This window comes from Austrofundulus limnaeus, unplaced genomic scaffold (assembly GCF_001266775.1).
Source record: "Austrofundulus limnaeus strain Quisiro unplaced genomic scaffold, Austrofundulus_limnaeus-1.0 Scaffold852, whole genome shotgun sequence".
Classification (NCBI taxonomy): domain Eukaryota; kingdom Metazoa; phylum Chordata; class Actinopteri; order Cyprinodontiformes; family Rivulidae; genus Austrofundulus; species Austrofundulus limnaeus.
In genome coordinates, this window is record NW_013953254.1 from 21367 (window position 1) to 34272 (window position 12906).

General features: G+C 37.3%; 1 protein-coding gene across 2 annotated transcripts in view; it reads right to left on the reverse strand.

Moving 5' to 3' along the window:
- The window catches only part of ryk (receptor like tyrosine kinase), a 49792-nt gene that overhangs the window by 19586 nt on the left and 17300 nt on the right, over positions 1-12906 (reverse strand). For both annotated transcript variants that reach the window (XM_014029091.1, XM_014029090.1), the window contains 2 exons: positions 11726-11851; positions 1443-1529 (listed from right to left, as the gene is read on the reverse strand). In XM_014029091.1, the coding sequence (XP_013884545.1) occupies positions 1443-1529; positions 11726-11851 (213 nt within the window). The remainder of the gene's footprint in view (positions 1-1442; positions 1530-11725; positions 11852-12906) is intronic.

Below are 12906 nucleotides of genomic sequence, written 5' to 3' on the forward strand. Positions count from 1 at the left end.
GGATGGGAGACTGTGATGAAGTGATTCAACGCAGCCTGCTGGTTTCTTCTTTAGATCGTTCTTTTTATGTACAGTGCCCTGAGACAACGTATGYTGTGACTTGGCGCTATATAAACTGAACTTGAACGTGTCTGAAAATGCATCGAACTTTTTCTATATAAAAATTTTCTAAACATCTTCAAGTTATAATTTTTAATTTTGTGCACAATAATGTGATTAATCTAAAACATATGTAGTGATTAATTGCAATGAAAATTTTGAATTTTGAATCTTTACCCAGCACTAATTGTTCTGTATTTACGTTCTGATTTATTGAGGAAAAACAAATAAAAACACAAGTTTATCTTTTCAACCTAACCTATCAGTCTGGAAACTTTTTGAAAATGCGTGAATAGTGTAGTCTGTGTGGCAGTGGCACTCCTTTGCATTACTTGATCCGTAATAATTACTCTTAACTACAGTCTTATTATTTAGCTCTTCTTTCACATTTAGCAGCAGATCTACTTCTATATTTCCACCTAAACCTGTTCTGCGAGATTCTACGCACATCCAATTCTGCTGTATTTGTTTACTTTCAGACCACAGCCTAATGTAGGTCAATCGTGACCTTCCACTTGTTATTTTTGTTTTCATCATAACCAGTGGAGTGCTTCATTCAGTGTGTACCTGCATTTTATATTTACTTAATAGAATTGGAAAACCATTCTTTCAAACTACACAGTTTAATACAGTTCAGGACTGACTTCATAATTTGCAGAGTACTGCATATATCAGGAACTGTTAATTTTAAGTTTCCTGTCTTATAAGGTAACAGAAACACTGACTTCACATGAACCCACTTCAAAAAATACTGAAGGTCAACTGATGTAGTTTGGTTGACTTGTCACTCGAAACAACAGAGAGATGACCCAAGCAGAACAGTTTGCACTCTGCATGTTGGGACTTCCCCATTCAAATTTTCCCTTTCTCTAACCTGCGCAAACCCACGGCTGCACACAGGTTTGACCTTTCCTCTGGGGTTAACCTGGGAAAGAAGATGATCAAAACAATTCAAGTTGCACCAGTGCATTGAGTTAAGAAAATTTGAAACTATCAAAATATCCCTGATATTCTGATTTATAAACTGATTAATAACAGAAAATGTATTTAAAATGACTTAATATAACACTTGAGATGCTACGACTTGCTTTAGGTTCTGCTGCCCTGCTGTTGCAGAACATAAAAGTAAAACAGGTTCATGTCTATGCAGCAACGCTCATACTGGTGAAAGGTGTGATAAGCAACTCCATGTGTACATTTAAAGGTGAGCCAGAGGTATGCACATTCCACTCCTGTTTGCTTTCAGAGTATCAAAGTTTCACAATAATAGCAGAAACAAAAGTCAAACGAGGTAGCAACATTTGACTCTTTTTTTTCCTGTTAATAAAGCACAGAGCGCATACCTTTCACAGTCTTCACAAAGACCTGCTTCTCCTTCGTGGGGTCCTTTTCATCCAGCAGCACTCCGTGGAAGATGCGGCCAAACGTGCCTGTCAGAGAGCGAGCACAGGGTTCAATGAGAGGAAAAGGGCAGCAGCCAGAGGCGTCTCATTCAGAGACAGAAATGTCAGCTCGCTCACTGTCTGCCATGCCTGGCTGATCTGTGGGCAGAGGTGGACTAAACACTTTGTCTCTTTACACAAATTAGGCAGATTTGGCCTCTGTTCTGCTGAAAACAGCTAAAAAGAACAACAGCTCTGTGGACTTTTCATCACTTTGGGACTATCTAGAGAGATGCACGACATGCCGGGAAGGCCAAGTCAGCGTGTTTTTCATCTTCTTTGTTACTCCGTTGCCTCAGGAATTTCTGGAATTTAAAAAAAAAGTATAAACTATCAACAGGGTAAAGTTGGGGAGAAAATGCCCCCGGGCATCCTTTCTTGTTTCAACAAGAAAGGATGAAGCAGCATAAGAACGGTGTTAGAGTTGAAGAACCTCCCTCACATCTCTGCCCTCCTCAACAAACCTGTCTGGACCTGCAGGCTCCAAAACTTTAATCTGAGTTCACCCCTATCAAATGCAGCGCTGGATATCATATTTTTCTGGGTTTTAAGTCTTTTGATTTGAACATTACCAACAGATTTCCTGTTGTATTGTATACAGAACCTGACAGTTGATAGGGGACTGCTTTGGAAAACACGTCGGATGACATATAAGTGCAGATCTGTCAGGACTTGTGTTCACGCCACAGTCATCAGTGAAAATCTGATAATAAAGTTGCCGTACTTTGAACTCTGTAGCAGTTTTGTCTTATCAAGAATCAGTGTTTACTTCCAGATAAGATGTGACTGAAACAAGGTGGAATAATAAGGCCAGTTCCTGAACAGTAATGTGGGGAAAAAAAGAGCTTAACTAAAAACCCATCAGCTGCACACACACTGTGATATGATTATAGCTGCAGAGTAGGGCTGCCACGATTAGTCGACGACTAATCGATTATTAAAATAGTTGATGACTAATTTAATAATCGATTAGGTTTTTTTGTTCTTTACTTTGTTTTTCTCTCCAAACTGTTTTGACACCTTCCACTGCCTCATCTGCCTTTCTGTCCTTGACACAAATGCACAGTAGTGATAACCGGGGTAGGCCGTGGACGTCACAAGACATTATACAGACAGGCTCTGGTATCATGGCTACCTGACAACGGAGCTGAAAAGTGTGGGATCATTTTAAGAAAATAAAAGAGAAACGTGCAATGCAATGTCTGCAAGGCAGAACTTGCCTTCCACGGCAATTATTTTTAGTTAGCATATAGCTAAAATCTAACGATGGTTATACAGTAGCAGCTGCATTCTGGCGCGATAAGCTCTATGTTTTATATTCAATTAACGTATGATCCGATTAGTCGACTAATCGAAAAAATAATCGGTGATTAATCGACTATAAAAATAATCGTTTGTGGCAGCCCTACTTTAGGGTAAGAAATCAGAATGACAAAGACTCAACAATGGCACGTTGGCTGACATGCTGCCAATCAAGGCGAGGCAAATCAATTGCTATAGAACATTTCATACCAGAAGGTAACGCTATGGAGGACCCAACCTGACAATTAAAAATAAAAGCAAAAATATATAAATGGACCAATAAATAAATAAATACACTTAAAATGTACCAAATAAAATAAAAAATAACTTTACCTCATATTTTTCCAGCTTAGTTCCAAGAAATCATATACAGTATTTTACCACATAGCTTAAATTTTACCTCTTTTAAAAAATATATATATGTTTTATTTTTCCTTTTACTTGTAGATGGATTTATGTCACCATGATTATAAAAAAATTTAAATAATTTTCCCCACAAGTCTTTTAATTTCTATATGTTGCTTTTACAATTTTCTGTCTCCTGTGTTTACATTTCCTTATGCATTTCAGCCTCATTGTGCAAATAAGGTGGGCGGTCTTCCCTGGGTCAGCTCCTCTCCTATTGGTCAACAGACAGGAAGGAGCAGGATCCATGTGCAGATCTACTGTGCATGCTTAGCTTTAAGTTTAAGGTTTAGTTTAAAACAAAGGCAATGAGGAAAACACTTACCTGTGCCGTTGTTGTAAACTAAACTTTATGACCCGTAAGCGGACTGAGACCACCTCAAAAGTGGGTCTCAGTCCGGTTGTTTGGTCAGCACCAGGATTCGTATGAGTGTATTCACACTGCACAAAAAGTCCAGACCAATGGAGGTAACAAACTCTGGTCCGTTTTAAGTGGACCAAATGTGTGAGGTATGAATACACATTAATAATCCTGTTTTCTAATCTGAGAGATCTGACTGGTTCATAATTTATAGGACCATACATTAAGTTCTGCAGAACTAAACCACTCAGTGGTTTATGGACAAGAGGGAGTACTTTGTAATGTTTTCTATAAGAAACTGGAAACCAATGGAGTGACTAAAGAACTGGAGTTATTTGCTCAAATTTCATGTTTTATTGCAAACCTTGAAAAAATCTATTACCATTACAGTAATCTAGTCAACTGGAAATTAATGCATGAAGGATTTATTCATCTGGTTTTGATATAAAGTCTGATTCTGACAACTTCAGGACAGTAAAGAAACAATTTTGTTATGGATTTAATGTAGCATGGTGTGTGTGTAATTTTATACACATATTTAGATGAAAGGCTGCAAGAAGATAACACCTCAACATCTGTTTTAAGATTTGATATTTTAGCACATTGCATATTGTACGAACACCAGATTGGCACAAATTTACTGATCAAGTCAACTAATTTCACACCATGACCACAGCAAATTTGAAATGTCAAAAGACACCTTAATATAAGAAAGTTGCTCAACCTTAATGTGACACAATCTCCTGCTACATTACGTAAACTTGTTGCACTTTCATGGTGTTGTGGTGTATTTGTGGCACGTTTATGTGCAATAAATGTTGCTGTTGCTTGTGTTTATTAGTCCTGCTAGAGCTGCATTCAGTGACAAAGTTGCTTTTATATATACTGTATAAACATGTTTATGCCATGTGGTAGATGCTGCATAATTATTATGTTGCTGAAGTTGTAGGATTTGATTAGGATGGGGAAAGAAGGGTAAAACTTTTCCCTACATTGTTTAGCACTCAAATTTAAGACAACAGGTCTGCAAATTGATCAATAACATGTTAATTAATTTATTCTTCCTTTTATAATCAGAACTCATTACCAATAAAGAATCTGTGTAATGACACCATAATGTTAAATATTAATCCAAACAGCCAAATGTGTCTTTTGAAGCATTATACAAGAACACTAAAAATAAATAAATAAATAAATAAACCCATAATGAACAATAATAAAAATTGACACCACAAATAATATGAACTTGGAGAAAGTAGTTCTTTGAATTGATGGCTCACACTATGATAAAACAATAATTAAAGATTCTCTTTTAACATAACTGAAAGAATTATTCTGGATAGAAATTAAATTTTAATCCATGCAGTAATTAAGTACACCTACACTTGGCACAAAAAGTCAGTAAATTAGTGTTTGGTACATTATTCTTTGCAGTAACAATATATCTTATAGCTACACCTGACTGGCAGCACCAGGAGGTACCAGAATTTTAAAACAAAACTCAATAACAACAACAAAATAAGCTGTTTAACAGAGAAGATTTGGCCAATTTTTCATGAGAACAACCAACATACTCAGCTCTGCTGCTCATCCCACAAATGCATGTTCCTTACAAATGTGGCACCATTTAAAAAAGAAATGAACAGGCTTTCCAACATTATAGGCATTGTTAGAACAAAGAAACAATCCACCAAACACTAATTTACTTACTTTTTCTGCTGAGTGCTTTTTTGTGCTTACTATAGACTTTGTTTGAAGACATTCGATAATCCAGAGAAATTATCAGGTGAAAAAAATTTTCTCAAAATGAATCAGTTTAAAATGCTAAACCAGAACAGACATTGCTGATTTGTTGGCATCATCCAGGTGCAGGAGAGTGCCTTAGGTGGCACAGCTGGACTGGATGGGCCTTTCCTAAAAGCTTGGTGTGCAGGTATGATGTACCTGTTAAGAGCGCCACAGGGTGGCTGGAACCCTGAAGTCAACTAAGAGTCAGCTGGGGTCGACAGTGGTCCAAATCTTACACAGCAGGTAGCAGAGTTGAAGCAGGTCTGAGTTATTTGGCTGATGAGGACAGCGGGTGAAAGCAGCGTCTCCATTGGCTGATATAATGTAAGTCTTGCAAGGAAGGTTTTATCCTCTATAATCACAGTATCTTCTGCTTAGTTATGAAAATTGGTTCAGGCAAACTTGTTTCCTTTTTTTATGCCAGGTTAAAATTGTAAACGAACAATATGATGAAACATCAGGATGTAACATAAGACAAAGACCGTCTCACAAAGCCACAGCTCTATCAGACTTAGGAGCTCAAATGATTGTTTTTGGAAATCCAAGACTCTGACATTATTCAGATAAAAAGAAACTTTAAAAAGAAACAGTTATAAAAGACGAGCCCAGGTTCCACGAGAGTCTTGTTCAAGCTACAAAATATACGCAGTGTTAGAGTACCAAAAACATATACTCTGCATTTTGTTTCTGTACTGGTTGTGTGCTGTGCTGCCACATGATAAGACGTTTACAATCTGCTGCTGTGGGTTTGGTTTGGACTTTAATTGAAGGCAAAAAACAGGAGATAAATACCCAAACTGAGATCTGCCAGAGTCGAGCAACAGAGATCGTTTTGACGAAGAACACCAAGAGGATGGAGGATTAGGCCATGGCTCTATGCTGATTGAAAACTGTAGTTCAGCCGTTATCAGAGGCTCATAGAAGAATTGTGACAAGATGAAGTTTAAGGATACAGATAGGCTGCAGCAAGTCACATGAAGAATAGAACAAAAAGGAATAACAAAAAAAAAAAAACAAGACATTACACCATGATTACATAGCAAATGCCATTTCAATGAAGGAGGCTGCAACTTTCCCAACCTCCAACCAAACACAGACACACACACAAGCGAGTACACCATGATGATTACACACAGATCATACATGTCACAAGACACCCGTTTAACACAAACGCTTCCGTTTCTTGACATTTAACTCACGTAAGAAGAATTTCAAAATATACCCACATATGTGGTTAAAAACAAAACAGGGCTTCATTTGGACACTCAGACATCAATTCTGAGTTTCTCATTGCCGGACAGGACACGGTAAAAAAAATGGTGACAGTAACATAGGGTTTTATATGTCCGGACATATTGGTAAATGATCTGGTCTTTAAACCAGATTTAGTTTTCTTTAGCCTCAATGTTTGTCCATTTTAAACCTAAACAAATAAATAAAGAATAAACTAGTATAACGCATTTGAAGAGCATTAGACTGACTCTACGATTAAAAAGATCTAATATGGTGAAGAACTCAGATTTGCAGTGGTGTCCTCATTGCTCTACAAAAGCTTTCAGCAGACATCAGTTTGTGTTAGCAGAAATTTTGAAGAAATCTGAAACTAACTTGGAGAGCTATTTACCTATATTACATGTAAAACAGAAGCAACGACAAGTAAAAACATCACCCCCACGTTCCTCTTATTTTGTGTTGCATTCATTATTGGGTAACAATGGCGTCATTCACATAGAAACAGTACAAGTTGAGAGCGTGGGCAAACTTCCAGAAAATGAAGCAGTTTGATCATCGTCACAGACAGATGGAACTCAGTCTTCTACAGAAGAGGAACGCCTACATTTAAAAAGAAAAGTCCAACACTGACACTCAAGAAAATAACAAATACCATTATTACAGGCAGAAAATATATAAACCAAATAAAAGAGATGCCTCACCAAAAAAAAAATAATAAACCTGTATATCTTTATAAAGGTCTAAATTTGGGTAAACAACTGGATTTACACCATTCACACAGTAAGTTCTTCTGTAGAGGGAGATGAATAGTTTGGCCCGGGCCTCGTGACAAGAAAAGACTTAAAGCTAAGAACAAAATTTTGCAATTTTTTTCACACAACTGCGACAATAATAGAGGACCTCGCAGGTTCAGTAAGTTGTTGGCAGTGAACAATGAAGGTCCCTGGCATAATCCCAGGTTTGTAGCTGCAAGAATGTCCTAGGGCAGGGATAGAAGTGATTCATATCAGATAATATCAATAATCATTGATTAGCTGTTTTTGTTTTACCTGTTTGAAATAAGATCTGGGAGAAAAAAGGCTGATTAATCCTGCCAAACTGATGTGACCTTTCCTCTTAAGCCAGTCAGTTGATGCCACAAACCTTGTTTAGCTGGGCCGTTCTGGATCAGAGCCCAGTGAAATTATCAAGATTTTATTGGACGTATTTTCTATTGATACTGATCACGTGTCTGTCACAACAGATATTGTTTTATCAGCCAGTCCTATCGCCTGGTTTTCAGTCTGCCCTTGAGACAACGGTCACCCCAAAGCCTAAACAGGACACTGTTGGACCCCCGATTCCCACCAAACACACATTGGTGCATCCTTTAGAAACTGGGGCATTGAGTTATGAGGATAAACTTTACAAGTGCTTCATTCTCAGGGTTTCTCCCAGTGTATTATAAGTGTGGTGGGATACCAGGTCTTGCTCGCCCCCACCCCTGCCAGGCCAAGTGTTGTCGTTTATTTAGAGGCCAGCAGAGACTACAATAACAGAATAAGTGGGTGGGATCTAGCATTAGTAAACTAACTCACTTAAACATTTATTTATAGAGCCATTGGTCACTGGAACGTAGGGCTGCGCGGTATTTGCGATAGACAGTAGAAACGGTATGAAGTTGGCCTATGGTAGAAATTTACTCTCTAATGTCATATCGTCATTACGTCATCGCAACTGTGTCGACCGGGCTGTGAGTGCAGAGACAACTGAGCAGGAGGAGTTTGAAATATTCTGAAAATAAATGAAGAAATATAGCATTTTAAAACACGTATAGAGAGAATAAATACTTAAAATTCCCCCACCCACTGTAGAAAAATTACATCGCGTCACAGGATCATTTCCTCCCTCCCGCTGCACGTTGCACAGAGTGAAGCTTTAACCGTAGTTTTTTCACATTCAAGTTGTCAGAGAAAAAAAATTGTGTTTTATGTATTGTTACCCTGTTGTGAAATGTTTGTGGAATGTTGTGTTAAAGTGATTTAATATACATATGCACAGATATGATAAAAAAGATGTGGACCTTCATTCAGTCATAAATCCCTCTTGCTAATGTAACAGTTGGCTTCTGCTGAGAGCGCAGTAGAGCAGCAGCCGATAAGTTTAACAGGCAGAAGCTCAAATGGCAGGCAGATATTACATTTATTTGGCTTCACCACACTTACATTCCAGTTATCTGAAATTGTTTTATGACAGGACTATGTGCAGCTTAAGCCCCTTCAGGTCCTGTCACACTATAACATTTTAGTCAACTTATGCCAACTCAGAATTTATTATGACTAAATGACTAATTTTACTTGAAGTACTGGTTATAACATCCACTTTATTTTGATATTGTTGAAAATTCGAGAAATGTTTGTTTGTTGTTGAAACTGTTTTTCAATATATATTTTTCAATATATACACAACATTCTTTTGTACTTCTGTTATGTTCATTTTTACTACAGGAAAAATGCTGGGTTTGATTATGATTACAGTTTTCTGCAAAATAAATGCTCTAAGAATTACATTATCTTTGCTTTTTATGATAATTTTCTACCGCGATATATACCAAACCGTGAAGGGATCCAATTTATACCCAGATATGAATTTGAGGTCATACCGCCCAGCCCTACTGGAACGCATTATCTTTTGATTTAAAAGTATTAGACAGTTACAGTATATTGAAGTGTACTTTACGGGGTTGGTTATTCAAAAGGATAATGTTGAAGCAATGATGGTGTTAATTGTTTAATTCATTTATTGTTGGCTCATAGTGGGGTTTTTTTTGTGTCTTCTGTGTTGTGTTTTGTAGGAGTTTTAAGCCAGTTGATTTACATGGATGTTCCTTGTTTTTGATGTGTGCACTGGCTTTTAATTGAAATAAAATTTAATTTAATTATACTTTCATTATAAATGTGTTTGTTTATTGATTGTGTTTTGTTTTGATGTTTTACTTTGTGCGCTGGGCCCCAAGAAGAATAGTCTCTGCCTAATGGGGACCCTAAACAGAAAAGAAAATAAAAAAAATTGTAATGTAGCATTCTGCTAAGGTTTACAGGCAGATCAAAGAACTAGCAAATATATAAAAAAGAAAAAAGACAAAAAAAGCGTGGTCAGATCACAGGACATCAATGTTTTGAAGACAACAGAGCAAAGATGAAATTTTATCATATCTCAACCAGGTCCATCCACAGACATAAAGGTTCTTCTTTGGACATGGTGTTTTTAATAGAAATTATGAACTAAAATGATGAAAACAAAAAGGAAAAGAAAGAGAGACGTAGGTTTTAACAGCAGGAGCAAAATAGGACCCCATTATTACAATATTGGCTATAAAAAAATCAGAGCAATAAATCCATCCATCTGTATCTATACCTGCTCGGTCCTGCTCAGAACAATAAAATACAGAATCAATCTGACGTCAGTGACGGCAGCAGCGCAGTTTAAAGAGGGGCAGCAGCTGCCGACACACAGACACTCAGTCTGAAGCAAATGAAAACAGAACTGTTTTAAAATGAGCATTAAAGTCAGAAATTTATCTAACAAATGTCCACAATGGAGGAGGAGAGCTCCATCAAAATCAAGCCTGAAATAAGAGGTTTATCATTGATTTATGACAATAAAAAGAAAATTAGAAAGCTAACCCTCTAAGGCTCACTGTCAGTGTGTAACATGCTGTTCTTGGCACGTTTTCCTGACAGTGATCTGATGAGGCGTGTTTGTACTCATCTGGGAACAACAACATTCATATATCATCTTTACTTCATCACGATGGCATAATGAGGATATATATCCTGCTGTAGTGTTCTCTGTGTGTAGGGTGAAATAAATACACATCTATACACAAAGCTTATACTTTGGAACATTTTCTACTCCCTAGTAATGTTTGGAGTGACCTCAGAGTGTAAGAATATATTTTTAAACACTATCTTCCAGGAGATGTGTGTTGGTGATAGGGCTGCCACGATTAGTCGACGACTAATCATTTATTAAAATAATCGATGACTAATTTAATAATGGATTAATCGTTTTCTTTTTTTTTGTTCTTTACTTTGTTTTTCTCTCGAAACTGCTTTGACACCTTCCACTGCCACATCTGCCTTTCCATCCTAGGAATGTGCAATATAAACGATATACGGTAGAAACGATATAAATTTGGCCTTTGATAGAGATCTGTAGTCTACCGGCCAACCGCACAATTCTTTTTGATGACATAACCGGCTGGAGTCAAAAACAGAGGAAGCGGGAAGCAACCTGGCTGAGAGCGCAAATGAAGAGGGGGGGAAAAAACTTGTCCGGACCTGGTTCGGGTGTGCAATATATACATACACAGTATATCTTTGATTTAACCAGGTAGGTCTCCCTTAAATTTAGATTTTTATGGGAGACTTTAAAGTGTCCCTTGAAAAATGAGATTTTAAGGTCTACATTTTTTTACCTATACATATTTATTCCACTCATTTAATGTGTGATTTATTTATTTTCTATTATAAGATTTATATCGTGATACATATCGTTACCGCCACTCATCATAATGTATATCGTGATATGAATTTTTTGCCATATCGCACATTCCTACTTGACACACATGCACAGTAGTGGTAAACGGGGTGGGCCGTGGATGTGACGAGACATTATACAGACAGGCTCTAGTATCATGGCTACCCAGCAACGGAGCTCAAAAGTGTGGGATCATTTTAAAACAAATGAAAGAGAAACCTGTACAATCCAATATCTGCAGAGCAGAACTTGCCTTCCACTGCAGTTATTTTTAGTTAGCATATAGCTAAAATCTAACGATGGTTATATAATAGCAGCTGCATTCTGGCGCGATAAGCTGTATGTTTTATATTCATTTAACGTATGATCCGATTACTCGACTAATCGAAAAAATAATTGGTGATTAATTGATTATAAAAATAATCGTTTGTGGCAGCCCTAGTTGGTGACTCTAAAGCTTTATTTCAGCTGGTGTGTAAAGTTTTCCATCAGTGTCTGTGACCTGGATGCATTCTGTGATTTAAGGATGACAACATTAAAAACCATGATCCATTAAAAAAATTGAGGCAGATACCTTCATGTAAAACATCTCGTAGCGTTACTCTGTCCCTGGAGATCGCGATGTCTTTCACTTTTGCCTTTGCCTCTGCTAAAGTCACACTCCTCAGGTCATTCTTCTCTATACGGAGAGATGGGTAACCTGCAAGGAAAAATAAAAACAATATTCACATTTGACTCATAAAATCCACAACTTTCCACCTGATTGACGCAGTCCTCTAAACTGGATTAACAACAACAACCAGGGGACTTCTACTTTGATGGAGCCAAGAGATAAGGTTACATTTAAATCCTCATTTGAATTCAAATAAATACCAGCAATTACAAGAAACTAAAGCAGTGAGATGAGCAGCAGCTTACTCAGACGTTGCATTAAAGCGACCTGATGAAAAGTCACATATTACAGCACTTTTATTATAGAACTTCCCCTCGTACACACATCAGTGTTTGGTGAGGAGGGACGACGTTTAAACACAAAGTTCCCCACATGTCTACACATAAAGGATCCCTGCAAACAAAACATTTTCTATGTGAACTCAACTGATGAGTTCATTATTTTACATCCTGTGTAATTTGCAACTCGCAAAGCACGAACCATGTACTGGTGTATTAAACACAGGATGTATAAAAACAACAGAAAACACACCAGTTATTTAAGGCCAACCCTTTAAAAAAACAATCAGGAAGACTCGCCCACAATCCAATTACCATCAAAGATAAGATAGCCCAGATTACAGGCCAGATTACAGCCCTGCTGAAAGCAGCCGTCCAGTAAAATCACAGCTCATGTCAGTGCTGCCGCCTACAGCTCAAAACAAGAACATCACTTATTTTCAACCGTGCAGAAAAATGAGTGAACAAATGTTTAGACATATCAGACAAGTAGAGACACTGCACAGAGTGGATCCAACTGAATCAGCTGTGTAAACAATAATTAGTGAGCAGTAATGTACAAAAGGGATTACATTCTGTTCTCTGTTAGTCAACACTTAGAGGCAGATTTTTCTGGCAAATGTACTGTTTACACTGTGAAAAAGCATCTGTAGTTCCTCCAGCTAAAAAGTCTTCAGCCTGATGAAAACAGCATATTTGCGGTGGTAAATGTACAGGTCCTTCTCAAAAAATTAGCATATTGTGATAAATTTCATTATTTTCTGTAATGTACTGATAAACATTAAACTTTCATATATTTTAGAT